Genomic DNA, 13194 nt, shown 5'->3' on the forward strand with positions numbered 1-13194 from the left:
GTATTTAATTGGGCTGCAATGTACATTGCCACATTCCAATGCGACAGAAACGCAAATATTCCTTTCAAAACTGCTTTACGGCCAACGAGGTATGGTCACTGTGCAGGAAAAGCAGCAGCCAATTTGGGCACAGCAAGATCCCACAAAGAGCAATGAGATGAATGGCCAGAGAAAAAATGTTTTCAGTGATGCGGGTTGAGGGATATATCATCGGCCTCGGGCAATGAGTTATCACTCAGCAACAACACTGCGACTTCCTAAAACTACTGGCTTGCCAAACACACACAATCGTTGCCAGTGACAACCCCCTTCATTTTTTAATCTGACTCTTTGATGCCTGTTACCTCTTGATAAAAACACAAGTCACTGCTGCTCTGATGATGTAGAGATTGTGCTCTTAAGGGCACAGCAAGCCGCTTTCATAACGTTTGTTTGGAGGCGGCAAGGGATAACAGACCAAATTATAAATTTGGAAATGGAGGAAAAGCGATGATGTGTGTATTTATTTATTTGTTTGTTTGGGACTGGCCTCAGTAGAGGCTGGATTGAAGGTGGTTCTTGGAGCAGAGGTTCAGTGGGAGTGGTGGGAGAGAGACAGACACGAGTCCCAGCCCTGGGGCGGTGTGTTTCAATCTCACTGCCTCATAACACTGGAATTCAGGACTCGCAGGGAATTCCGTTTCCGTCTAGTTTTTTTTCCCTCTCTCAGCTTAAAGGTGTAGTGTGTACACATCAGTCTGCAAAAAAAAAAGAACCCTTCTCTCCCTATTCTGTCTGATCCGGAGCAGCAGAAGGATCCAGCCTCTAACCTGACAATGGCCAGTTCACCCCAAAAATCCCCATCGACTCCCAAATCTCCCATCCCCAAATCCCCCGGCTCCAGAAAAGAGGACTCCTTCCTGGGCAAGCTCGGAGGAACTTTAGCCAGAAGGAAAAAGGCCAAAGAAGGTAAATGCTTCATAACTTCTGATGTGTTGTTTGAAAGTTGGTAATTAACGTCCCGGGAACGAAAATGTCACCAGTTTGCTTTTTAATTTAAAAAAAAGTTTGCAAAAAGTTTCACAAACTTTCTAAAAGTTCAACTGATAAAAAAGAGTTTAACTTTGTGTGTCGCATTGTGGCTGGTATTAAACTCTTTTAGGGTGGGGATGCAATGTGATTCAATCCCTTATACAGTACATGATTTTGAGCCCCGAAAAGTGGGTATTTGTTCAGAGCAGTTCACAGTTAAGGTCTGGCTGGGTGTAGCCCGGCGTCTTGTGGAATGTTTTCCGGCTCTCATACGGTCTCTTGCTGCTAAATGTTCTCCTGCGGTTACACATGAGTTCTGCACGTTCGCAACTTTCGACTTTTGGTTGTAGTGGAACTGTTCAAAAACAAGTCTGCCCATCTGGCGGAGAGAGATGATCATTCTGTGGTTTAACAGTGCCAGGTATGCAGGCAGTTTAAAAAGCAACAGATTCCTGTCTGCAGGGGAAGTCTTGTCATGTAGCTACAGGCACAAGCGAGTGCTGCAATCGTGGAGTTATTGTGTTTTAAAGCAATATATTTTCTCCTGACAACATTGAAACTCCATTGTAATCTATTAATAACATGGGTTTTTATTTGAAATCTTGATTTATCTATTTTTTTTTTGGAGGGGAAATATACAACACCTGATTCCAGGTAACAGGAAGAGGCCATCCAGCCCAGCCCACCTTTGGTTCAGGACTGATCTGATGGGGTGAGGTTAAGAATGGTGGGAGGAGGTTTGTGTAATGTATGAACACAAATGAATTTGTTTCTGTTATGTATACTAGATGTAATAAGACCATAAGATATCGGAGCAGAAGTAGGCCATTTAGCCCATTGAGTCAGCTCCACCATTCAATCATGGCTGATAAGTTTCCCAACTCCATTCTCCTGCTTTTTCCCCATAACCTTTAATCCCTTTACTTATCTATCTCTGTCTTAAATACACTCAATGACCTGGTGTCCGCAGTCTTCTGTGGCAATGAATTCCATAGATTCACCACCCTCTGGCTGAAGAATATCTCCATTGTATTCGCCTGTCTATGTTCTCTGTCCCTTAATACACTTGAATGAGTTCCCTTGAGCTCAGGACTTCAGTATACTTGACACTGAATTCATAGAGATAACAAGGCAGAGAAATTTGGTCTATTGTTTCAGCTCTTTAACTAAAGCTGACTGGCACATCAATGGTGATGTCAAGCCACTTTGCATTGGCCCAAAAAGCAACAAATGCAGTGGTGCTGAGAGTTTGCAGCTGCCACTGATAAGAAGTGGCACATCTTTCCACATCACTGATAAGCACAGCAACACTCAAGTTTTGCTAAACCTTTGGTTAGGCCTCAACTGGGGTCCATCTGTAATTAGCTACCGGCATCTCCCTGTTCCAGAGAGAAAGTGGTTAAAGCGTGAGGGGAGCACTTGGCATCAAGTGTGGCTGATGGTGAATCCCTCCATTTACTGTGGAATCGGGTGTTGTATATTCCCCTCCAAAAAAAATAATCAAAATTTCAAATAAAAATCCATGTTATTTATTTGATTCCAATGGATAAAGGAGTTTCAATGTTGTCAGGAGAAATTATGTGTTCGGTGTTTGGACATGCTAAATTCTCCCTCAGTGTGCCCAAACAGGCACCGGAGTGTAGCGACGAGGGGATTTTCACAGTAACTTGGAAGGATTCACTGGATTAGTAAATTTGCGGATGACATGGATTAGTAAATTTGCGGATGACACTAAAGTCGGTGGAGTTGTAGACAGTGCGGAGGGAAGTGGCAGGTTACAGAGGGACATAGATAAGCTGCAGAGCTGGGCTGAGAGGTGGCAAATGGAGTTTAATGCGGAAAAGTGTGAGGTGATTCACTTTGGAAGGAGTAACAGGAATACAGAGTACTGGGCTAATGGTAAGATACTTGGTAGTGTGGATGAACAGAGGGATCTGGGTGTCCATGTGCATAGATCCCTGAAAGTTGGCACCCAGGTTGATAGGGTTGTTAAGAAGGCGTACGGTGTGTTAGCTTTTATTGGTAGAGGGATTGAGTTTCGGAGCCAGGAGGTCATGCTGCAACTGTACAAAACTCTGGTGCGGCCGCATTTGAAGTATTGCGTACAGTTCTGGTCGCCGCATTATAGGAAAGATGTGGAAGTGTTGGAAAGGGTGCAGAGGAGATTTACCAGGATGTTGCCTGGTATGGTGGGAAAATCGTATGAGAAGAGGCTGAGGGGCTTGAGGTTGTTTTCGTTAGAGAGAAGAAGGTTAAGAGGTGACTTAATAGAGGCATACAATATGATCAGAGGATTAGATAGGGTGGATAGTGAGAGCCTTTTTCCTCGGATGGTGTTGGCTAGCACGAGGGGACATAGCTTTAAATTGAGGGGTGAGAGATATAGGACAGATGTTAGAGGTAGGTTCTTTACTCAGAGAGTAGTAAGGAATGCCCTGCCTGCAGCAGTGGTGGACTCGTCAACGTTGAGAGCGTTCAAGTGGTTATTGGATAAACATATGGATGATATTGGAATAGTGTAGATTAGAGGGGCTTTAGATTGGTACCACTGGTCAGCGCAACATCGAGGGCCGAAGGGCCTGTACTGCGCTGTAATGTTCTATGTTCTATGAATATCAATGTGTTTGGCCATGTCTTGTTTTCTCCTTCTGGGGTCAACAAGTCCTGGAGTGGGATGTGAACCCAGAGCTTCTGGCTCAGAGACCGGGGTGCTATCCACTGAGCTACAAGACCATGTCCTTCTCCTCAGCTGGGGTATTGTGTCCAGTCCCGGCACCACACTTACGGAAGGATGTCGAGGCTATGGAGGAGATACAGGATAGATTTACTGGAATAGTGCAAAGGATGTGAGACCTGAGTTGTGTGGAGAGGTTGTGAGCACCGAAGGTTAACAGGAGATTTGAGAGAGAGGCCTTCGATTGAGGGGTTTTGATATAGTAGATTAGGAGAAACTTTCCATGGCAGGAGGTCAGTGATCAAAGGAAACAGATTTAAGATCATTGGCAAAACAAATACACGGGATGGGATTTCTCTCTCCCCCCGCCCCACCCCCCCCATTGGCATTTTTCACACTGGTAGCCCACCATTGGCTGTTGTCAACAGGGTTTCCTGTTCTATGCAGCTCCAACCACTGGGAAACCCACGGTGAGGGTTCGCCATTGGCAGGACTGGAAAATCCCCCCCGGTGAGAAGGGCCAGAAAATTCCAATCTAGGAGTTTTCTTTTCATTTGAAATACGCTGCAATTGAATTGTAACTTTTACAAGGGATTTGGATAAATACTTGGAGGGGAAGGCTCGTAAACCAAAGGGGAAGAGCCGGGGGTAGAGGCAACGAATTGGATAGCTGTTTCAAAAAGCCATTTCAGGATGATGGGCTCAATGGTCTCCTTCTCTACTGCATGGTTCAATGACTCTTAATCTCAGATATTTCAGCTTTAGAGGGAGATAGGTCCCAATCCCAAATTTAAGATTGTGTCTGCATTGAGATTCCTGCTTCACCTTTGTTTTAGAAGTGTGTTTTTGCCAGGGTGGGGAGAGGAAAGTTCGAATTGTAGTTGGGAATACGCTGTCTGTCTGTGCTGAGTACTGTATGATTTTCAGCCATCCTGGTTCAGAGCAGCCAATTTGGAAGAACTTGTACCATTGACCAAATACCAAAATTCTACATCTTAAATAGACAAGTGTTTTGCTTATCTGTGTCATTATGTAGGTGCCAGCCATAACTGAGTGGGCATGGCTCTCATTTCCGTGTCAGAAGGTCATGGGTTAAAGTTCCTTTCTCAGAGAGTTGAACACAAAATCTAGGCTGACACTCCCAGTGCAGCACCGAGGGAGCGCTGCACTGTCGGAGGGACAGCACCGAGGGAGCACTCAAAGTTTAAGATGCTGACTTTTAGTTGAGCCATTAAACCAGGACACCATCTGATATCTCAAGTGGATGTAAAAAGATCCAAAGGCCTCTATTGAAGAACAGGGTAGGTCTTCTCAGGTTCTTGGGATAGTTATCCCTCAACCAATATCATTAAAACCTAATTATCTAGTCATTATCACATTGCTACCATGTTTCCTACATTACACAAGCAACAATAATTCCACAGTACGTCCTTGGTGATAAAACACTTTGGAATATCCGCAACTGGTGAGAAGTACTATAAAAATTGGAGTTGTCTCTTGTAACAATCCAGTTGATTGGGAGAGGATGTTCGAGGGTAAGTCCGCGTCTGGCATGTGGGAGTCTTTTAAGGAACTATTGATAAGGCTGCAGGATAGGCATGTGCCTGTAAAAAGGAAAGATAGGAAAGGTAGGATTCGAGAGCCGTGGATAACCAGGGAAATTGAGGATCTGATTAAAATGAAAAGGGAGGCGTACGTTAAGTCCAGGCAACTGAAAACAGATGGAGCTCTGGAGGAATACAGAGAGAGTAGGAAAGATCTCAAACGGGGAGTTAGAAGGGCAAAAAGAGGTCACGAGATGTTCTTGGCAGGCAGGATTAAGGAGAATCCTAAGGCATTCTATTCATACGTTAGGAACAAAAGAGTTGTCAGGGAGAAAATCGGACCTCTCAGGGACAAAGGAGGGGAATTATGCTTAGAACCCAAGGGAATAGGGGAGATCCTAAATGAATACTTTGCATCGGTATTCACGAAGGAGAGGGGCGTGTTAACCGGGAGTGTCTCGGAGGGAGGTGTTGACCCGTTAGAGAAAATCTCCATTACAAGAGAGGAAGTGTTAGGTGCTTTAGGGAACATTAAAACTGACAAAGCCCCAGGGCCTGATGGCATCTATCCTCGACTGCTCAGGGAGACGAGAGGTGAAATTGCTGGGCCTCTGACGGAAATCTTTGTCGCTTCTTTGGACACGGGTGAGGTCCCTGAGGATTGGAGGATAGCGAATGTGGTCCCGTTGTTTAAGAAGGGTAGCAGGGATAACCCAGGAAATTATAGGCCGGTGAGCTTGATGTCCGTGGTAGGGAAGTTGTTGGAGAGGATTCTTAGAGACAGGATGTATGTGCATTTAGAACGGAACAATCTCATTAGTGACAGACAGCATGGTTTTGTAAGAGGGAGGTCGTGCCTTACAAATTTGGTGGAGTTTTTTGAGGAAGTGACAAAAACGGTTGATGAAGGAAGGGCCGTGGATGTCGTCTATATGGATTTCAGTAAGGCATTTGACAAAGTCCCACATGGCAGGTTGGTTAAGAAGGTTAAGGCTCATGGGATACAAGGAGAAGTGGCTAGATGGGTGGAGAACTGGCTTGGCCATAGGAGGCAGAGGGTAGTGGTCAAAGGGTCTTTTTCCGGCTGGAGGTCTGTGACCAGTGGTGTTCTGCAGGGCTCTGTACTGGGACCTCTGCTATTTGTGATATATATAAATGATTTGGAAGAAGGTGTAACTGGTGTAATCAGCAAGTTTGCGGATGACACGAAGATGGCTGGAATTGCGGATAGCGAAGAGCATTGTCGGGCAATACAGCAGGATATAGATAGGCTGGAAAATTGGGCGGAGAGGTGGCAGATGGAGTTTAATCTGGATAAATGCGAAGTGATGCATTTTGGAAGAAATAATGTAGGGAGGAGTTATACAATAAATGGCAGAGTCATCAGGAGTATAGAAACACAGAGGGACCTAGGTGTGCAAGTCCACAAATCCTTGAAGGTGGCAACACAGGTGGAGAAGGTGGTGAAGAAGGCATATGGTATGCTTGCCTTTATAGGACGGGGTATAGAGTATAAAAGCTGGAGTCTGATGATGCAGCTGTATAGAACGCTGGTTAGGCCACATTTGGAGTACTGCGTCCAGTTCTGGTCGCCGCACTACCAGAAGGACGTGGAGGCATTGGAGAGAGTGCAGAGAAGGTTTACCAGGATGTTGCCTGGTATGGAGGGTCTTAGCTATGAGGAGAGATTGGGTAGACTGGGGTTGTTCTCCTTGGAAAGACGGAGAATGAGGGGAGATCTAATAGAGGTATACAAGATTATGAAGGGTATAGATAGGGTGAACAGTGGGAAGCTTTTTCCCAGGTCGGAGGTGACGATCACGAGGGGTCACGGGCTCAAGCTGAGAGGGGCGAAGTATAACTCAGACATCAGAGAGACATTTTTTACACAGAGGGTGGTGGGGGCTTGGAATGCGCTGCCAAGTAGGGTGGTGGAGGCAGGCACGCTGACATCGTTTAAGACTTACCTGGATAGTCACATGAGCAGCCTGGGAATGGAGGGATACAAACGATTGGTCTAGTTGGACCAAGGAGCGGCACAGGCTTGGAGGGCCGAAGGGCCTGTTTCCTGTGCTGTACTGTTCTTTGTTCTTTGTTGTTCTTTGTGTGTGAGGCCAAGCTACTTCAAGTTACTTTTTACTAGTTACAGGGGGGGATTTACAATGAAACACACTGTGCCCAAGCATGGGACCCCCAAAAGCACGGGGGCCCCAAAATGCAGGTTCTCTGATTCATGTTGCTCTCAGTCAGTCAGGTACAGACATATATTGCAAACCCACACACAATTAAAAAGTCGATCACTATTCGTGATCAAGCACAGATGAAGGGGTGGGACATACCTGAGCCATTGCAGCTCTCAGTTCCACACAGGTGTGATGAAGACATTCACATTTTCAGAACTACGTTACTCATGCTGTTTTTAATTCATTCATGGAACATGGGTGGTCACTGGCTGGGCAGCCTTTATTACCCATCCCTAGTTTCCCTTATTCAGAGGGCAGTTGAGAGTCAACCACATTGCTGTGGCTCTGGAGTCACATGTAGGCCAGACCAGGTAAGGGCGGCAGATTTCCTTCCCTCAAGCACATTAGTTAACCAGGTGGGGCTTTTTCCGACGATCGGCAATGGTTTCATGGTCATCAGTAGATTCTTAATTCCAGATATTTTTTTTTCTTACTGAATTCAAATTCCACCATCTGCTGTGGCGGGATTCGAACCTGGGACCCCAGGACATTAGCTGAGTTTCTGGATTCATAGTCTAGCGATAAGACCACGAGGCCACTGCCTCCCCTGAACATTACTCATGCTGTCCATGGCCATGGCCAAGTGTCTGTTCAGTGAGGAGCCTCAACATGGAACCGAGGGTTGGGGAGACCCAGCCCACGGTGCCTGAAAGGGGCAACAGTGACAGTTGATGCCTGAAGGGAACACGGTGACACTTAGTGCTCAGTGCTTGGGAGTTTGACTCGGAGCACGCGAGCGGGAACAGCTGTTATATGGGTGGGGTTGGAATTTGACTCGCGTACCAGTAAAAAATGTGTACATGTGTGTGGGTGACCAGTTTCATCCAGGCTCCTTCAACAGTGAGCGATCCTGACAGTGGCTTCCACTCGTGGAGGTGCCCCCTGGCATTGTGATGCAGTTGGCTACTGGAAGTGTTCAAGGGGCAGTCACCATCGCAGTAGGATGTGGTTCACAGGAGGGCACCACCAGCTCACCGGGGGAGAGAGAAGCACATTCTGCAGGTAAATCCCTCACCGTAGCACTGAGGGGAGGACAAGTCAGTCCACTTTAGGTCTGCATTCCCTCAGAAAGAACAATGTATTCTGCTTTTCAATTAATGTTCTTCCTTTGTATTATCACAAGCAGGAGCCAATCAGGCAATGGCCTCTATTGTCATAACTCTTTAGGCTTTGCAAACTAATAAATATTTTATAAAGATCAAGACTTGGGTCATGTAAAGCCGAATTCTCTAAGCATGCAGAGGTTTCTTTAGACCCCAGATGTTTTCCCGATCACTTCATTTATCCTATTTGAAACATAATCACAATACCTAAAATTAGCTGTGTCATGATGTGGCGATGCCGGCATTGGACTGGGGTGGGCACAATAAGAAGGCTCACAACACCAGGTTAAAGTCACCCCACTCACCTGATGAAGGAGCAGTGCTCCGAAAGCTCATGATTCCAAATAAACCTGTTAAAATTAGCTATGTGCGTTATGAAATACTGATTATTGGTCATAAATTAGGGTGTGTCACCTTATTCAGTAGATAGTGCAGCAGGGAAAAGATAGTTGAGGATGCAGGCACAAATTTCTACTTTACTCAGCATGTTGGGAAGTAATGGATTTAATCAGTAGCAGTATTCCTGGGATGATATCCGATTTCCATGTGGGAACTGTAGAAATTTGCAGCACAGAAGGAAGCTCCTTGGCCCATCATTGTAACTGAACAACCCTCAGAAAGAAATATCCATGGCATCATATTCCCCATACTGCTCTATTTTCTTTAAGTTCAGATATAAAACGTTTGATGGATTCTATTCCTGCCACCCTTTTGGGTGGGTTTCCTCCGGGTGCTCCGGTTTCCTCCCACAGTCCAAATATGTGGGAGTTAGGTAGATTGGCCATGCTAAATTGTTCATTAGCGTCAGGGAGATTAATGGGGTGAATATATGGAGTCATGGGGATGGGGCCTGGGTGGGATCATTGTCGGTGCAGGCACGATGGGCCGAATGGCCTCCTTCTACACTGTAGTGATTCTATGATTACATGTCCTAACAACCCCTCAATTCATATCAATAGTCATTGTATCGATGTATTTCATTTGATTGAGAAAACTATTGCTGCAGACAATTGGCTGTGCCTGCTGCAAGAATGGGTTCAATTTTCAGTTGTAAAGAAAGGTTCAAAAAATGGAGATTTGGTGTGCTGGTTGATGGAAATCAGTTACAGAGAAGAAAAATAACGTTATTTACATCAATAGTTAGAAAGTAGCTTCAAAAATAAATATTTTACCAAGTATAAAACATTGGCGAGATGGTGTGTATAGGTATCAGATACAGCTGAAGTTAACTAAAGCCACAACTAAATGCCAAAAATACATGCTTAAAAAAGCAATTGATCATGTTGCATTGCCATGGTAAAGCTTTACAAATTCAGTTAGTAACCAGAAAAGCCGCATAGATTCTTTTGAAAGATCTAGCATGGTGGTGAGGGTTGAGGAGTAAGATATGGCTGAAATATATATGTTTTGCATTCATTTTCACAATTGAAGATGATACTGCATAGATACAAATGCTTCAGATAACGACTCCTTGAATGGAAATGCATAAATGGCCTTAGCTCTGTTTGAGGCACTGAAGATTGATCAGGCTGCTGGACCTGATAACATTTAACTTCAAGATCAGAGGGTACTATGCGAGCCATTAATTTAGCTGACTAACAGTTCTTTGAAATCTAAATTAGTTTGAATTGACTGGAGAAGGGACTTGATGCATGAATGCTTTCACACCGAGCCCCATTCATTGATATCTAGAGAAGAATATATGAACAAGAGGCCGTTCAGCCCCTTGAGCTTGTTCTGCCATTATGGCTGATCTGTATCTTAATTCTGCTTGCCACTTTTTTTTATTCATTCGTGGGACATGGGCGTCACTGGCTGGCCAGCAATTATTGCCCATCCCTAGTAAGTGAAGCTTGGTAATTCATATTTTTAGTAGGCATGAGTTACTTAAGTAAACCATTGCATAATGCATTTCTAGCTATGATGAAGACTAATCATGTTATGATTCAAGGTTCAAAACAAAATGCCAACTGGCACTAATATTTTTCACTTAAAAAGCATAGTTTTACTGACAATGTCAAGACCTCGGTGAGAGTGTGGAATAGTAATAGGGGTGAAGGACCTCAGTTATGTGGATAGATTGGAGATGGTGCAACAGGCGTTCTCTTTGGAGCAGATAGGATTTGATCATCAAAATCATGAAGGATATTGGGAGACCAAATAAGGAGCCAGAGTATCTGCTGCGTAGAGGATTGGTAACAGGAGAACTCGCAAAATATCCAGAAGGATGTGAGCAGATATTTTATGGAGAGAGCAATTGCAACTTGCAATGAACTGCCTAAAAAGGTGGTGGATCATGAATCCACAGTCACTTTCCAATGGGGATTGGCCAAATACTTAAAAAAAAAGAATTGCTAATCTAAAGCGAAAGAACATTTGTGGGGGTGGAGAGGGAAGTCTATTTAGACAGCTGCTACAGGCACAGTGTGCTGAATGGTCATCTCCATTGCTGTCAAATTCTATCAATCTCGACGCGTGGTTGCCAGGGGCAAGGGCAATGGTAGTATTTAACGGAGCTGGGATGAGCTAATGGTGTGAAATGGGGACCAAATCTATTCAACTCCTGACATCAGGCACCCAGAGGAAACCCACACAGATACGGGGAGAACGTGCAGACTCCACACAGATAGTGACCCAAGCCAGGAATTGAACCTGGGTCCCTGGAGCTGTGAGGCAGCAGTGCTAACCACTGTGCTAACCAGTTTTCCCATATACATGCTGCCTGCCCCTCACCAACATCATCTGAAGGCACGGCATTAGTTTTAATTTAAACGTTGATAATACCCAGCTCTACCTCACCACCACCTCTCTTCACTCATCCACTGTGACTAAAAGTTTATAGTGCTTATCCGACATCCAATATTGGATGAACAAAAATTTCCTCCGTTAAATATTGGGAAGACTGATGCTATTGTTTTCCATCTCTGCTCCAAACTCTTGTTCCATAATTACCGCCTCCATCCTTCTCCCTGGCAACGGTCGGAGATTGAAGCAATCTGATCGTTACCCTGGTGCCAGATTTGACCCAGACAGATGAGCTTCTGACCTCACCTTGGTACCATCAGGCAGACTTCTCGTAATGTCTTTCGGAGAATCCAGGAGTATGGGGAGCAAGCAAAAGCGTGGAGTTGACCGAGAAGATGAACGTATTGAATGATGGAGCAGGCTGGCAGTCTACTCCTGTCCATGTTTCTTATGTTCTTATGACTTTCTCCAATGGTACAGTGAGCAGATGATTTGAAACCAGTGGGGAGGCGATGGCCTAGTGATATTATCACTAGACTATTAATCCAGAAACTCAGTTAATGTTCTGGGGACCTGAGTTTGAATCGGCAGATGGTGGAATTTGAATTCAATAAACAATATCTAGAATTAAGAACCTACTGATGACCGTGAAACTATTGTCGATAGTCAGAAAAACCCATCATGTTCACTAATGTCCTTTGGGGAAGGAAATTTGCTGTCCTTGCATGTGACTTCAGAGTCACAGCAATGTGGTTGACTCTCAACTGCCCTCTGAAATAGCCTAGCAAGCCACTCAGTTCAAATGGGATGGGCAACAAATGTTGGCCTAGCCAGTGATGCCCATTTCCCATAAATAAATAAACAGAACCTTCAAAACTCGTGAGAAATAAGTAATTCAATGTCAGTTTTAACGGAAGACGCTTGTCTCTGCGAGCTATTGCCTAGCAACAATGAAACTGGGTGATGACCATGAATTAATCATGTTGGGTGTATCCTCCTTTCTGCATTCCTGGGGAAGTGACACGCTAAGCGACAGAAATGTGCATGTGGTTGGTCATATCAGCTTCTTGTGCCTTTTAGCCATAGAAAAGGAACAGATTATTAACTTTAACTACACGCATATCATTATAAACAAGCATACGCATGAATTGCTAACAGATTTTCTGGTCATTAGCACATTCCTGTTTTTGTGGGAGCTTGCTGTATGAAAATTGGCTGCTGTGTTTTACAACAGTGACTAAACTTCAGGGTTACTTCATTTGCAGTGAAGTGTTTGGGATGTGCTGGGTTTTGAGCCTGTAAGGACATAAGAAATACAAGCAGGAATAGGCTGCACAGCCCATGAACCAAACCCCTGGTCATTATTGCTCTTGCACCATGTCATGAGGTGGCTTGTTTGGCTATCCATTCGATGGCCTCTTGAATTGTCAAGTGGGCAAATGAGGCGCTTTCCTCAACAGATCTTGGTGGGCAGGTTGGTCTGCATGTTCCATGAGTTGCCCCTCATCTTTCACCAATGGAGCAGTTGGTCATATCACCCATGTGCAATGTGGATTTGATTAAGTGCTATCCGTTGTTATGAAGAAAGTTGAAGCCAAGGATCTCTACTGTTGGGTCAGTAATGAAATGTATTTTTTATATGCTACATGCATTCCTTGATTCTATCCATCTGGGTAGTGGTTGATACCAGCTGCCTGAAAGTTAGCTCTTGTTTCCCAGGTTGGTTGGTGCGATTTTGAACATACGCTTGGTGGGTTTTTCACCTCATGAGGAGATAGTCAGTGTTGCTCATTACTTTTTCCATCTCCCAGAAGGTGTGACAGCGAATGGCAGTTGGGGTAGTGTGGGGACAGCACCGGGAGGCAATCGGGTGG

At 44.7% G+C, this 13194-nt stretch overlaps 1 protein-coding gene across 1 annotated transcript in view; it reads left to right on the forward strand.

Moving 5' to 3' along the window:
• Positions 1-376: 376 nt before the first annotated feature.
• parvaa (parvin, alpha a) overlaps positions 377-13194 on the forward strand; it is a 94063-nt gene continuing 81245 nt past the window's right edge. The window contains exon 1 of the mRNA XM_078220876.1: positions 377-948. Within this exon, the coding sequence (XP_078077002.1) occupies positions 816-948 (133 nt within the window). The 5' untranslated portion in view covers positions 377-815. The remainder of the gene's footprint in view (positions 949-13194) is intronic.

Source organism: Mustelus asterias, chromosome 9 (assembly GCF_964213995.1).
Source record: "Mustelus asterias chromosome 9, sMusAst1.hap1.1, whole genome shotgun sequence".
Lineage (NCBI taxonomy): Eukaryota > Metazoa > Chordata > Chondrichthyes > Carcharhiniformes > Triakidae > Mustelus > Mustelus asterias.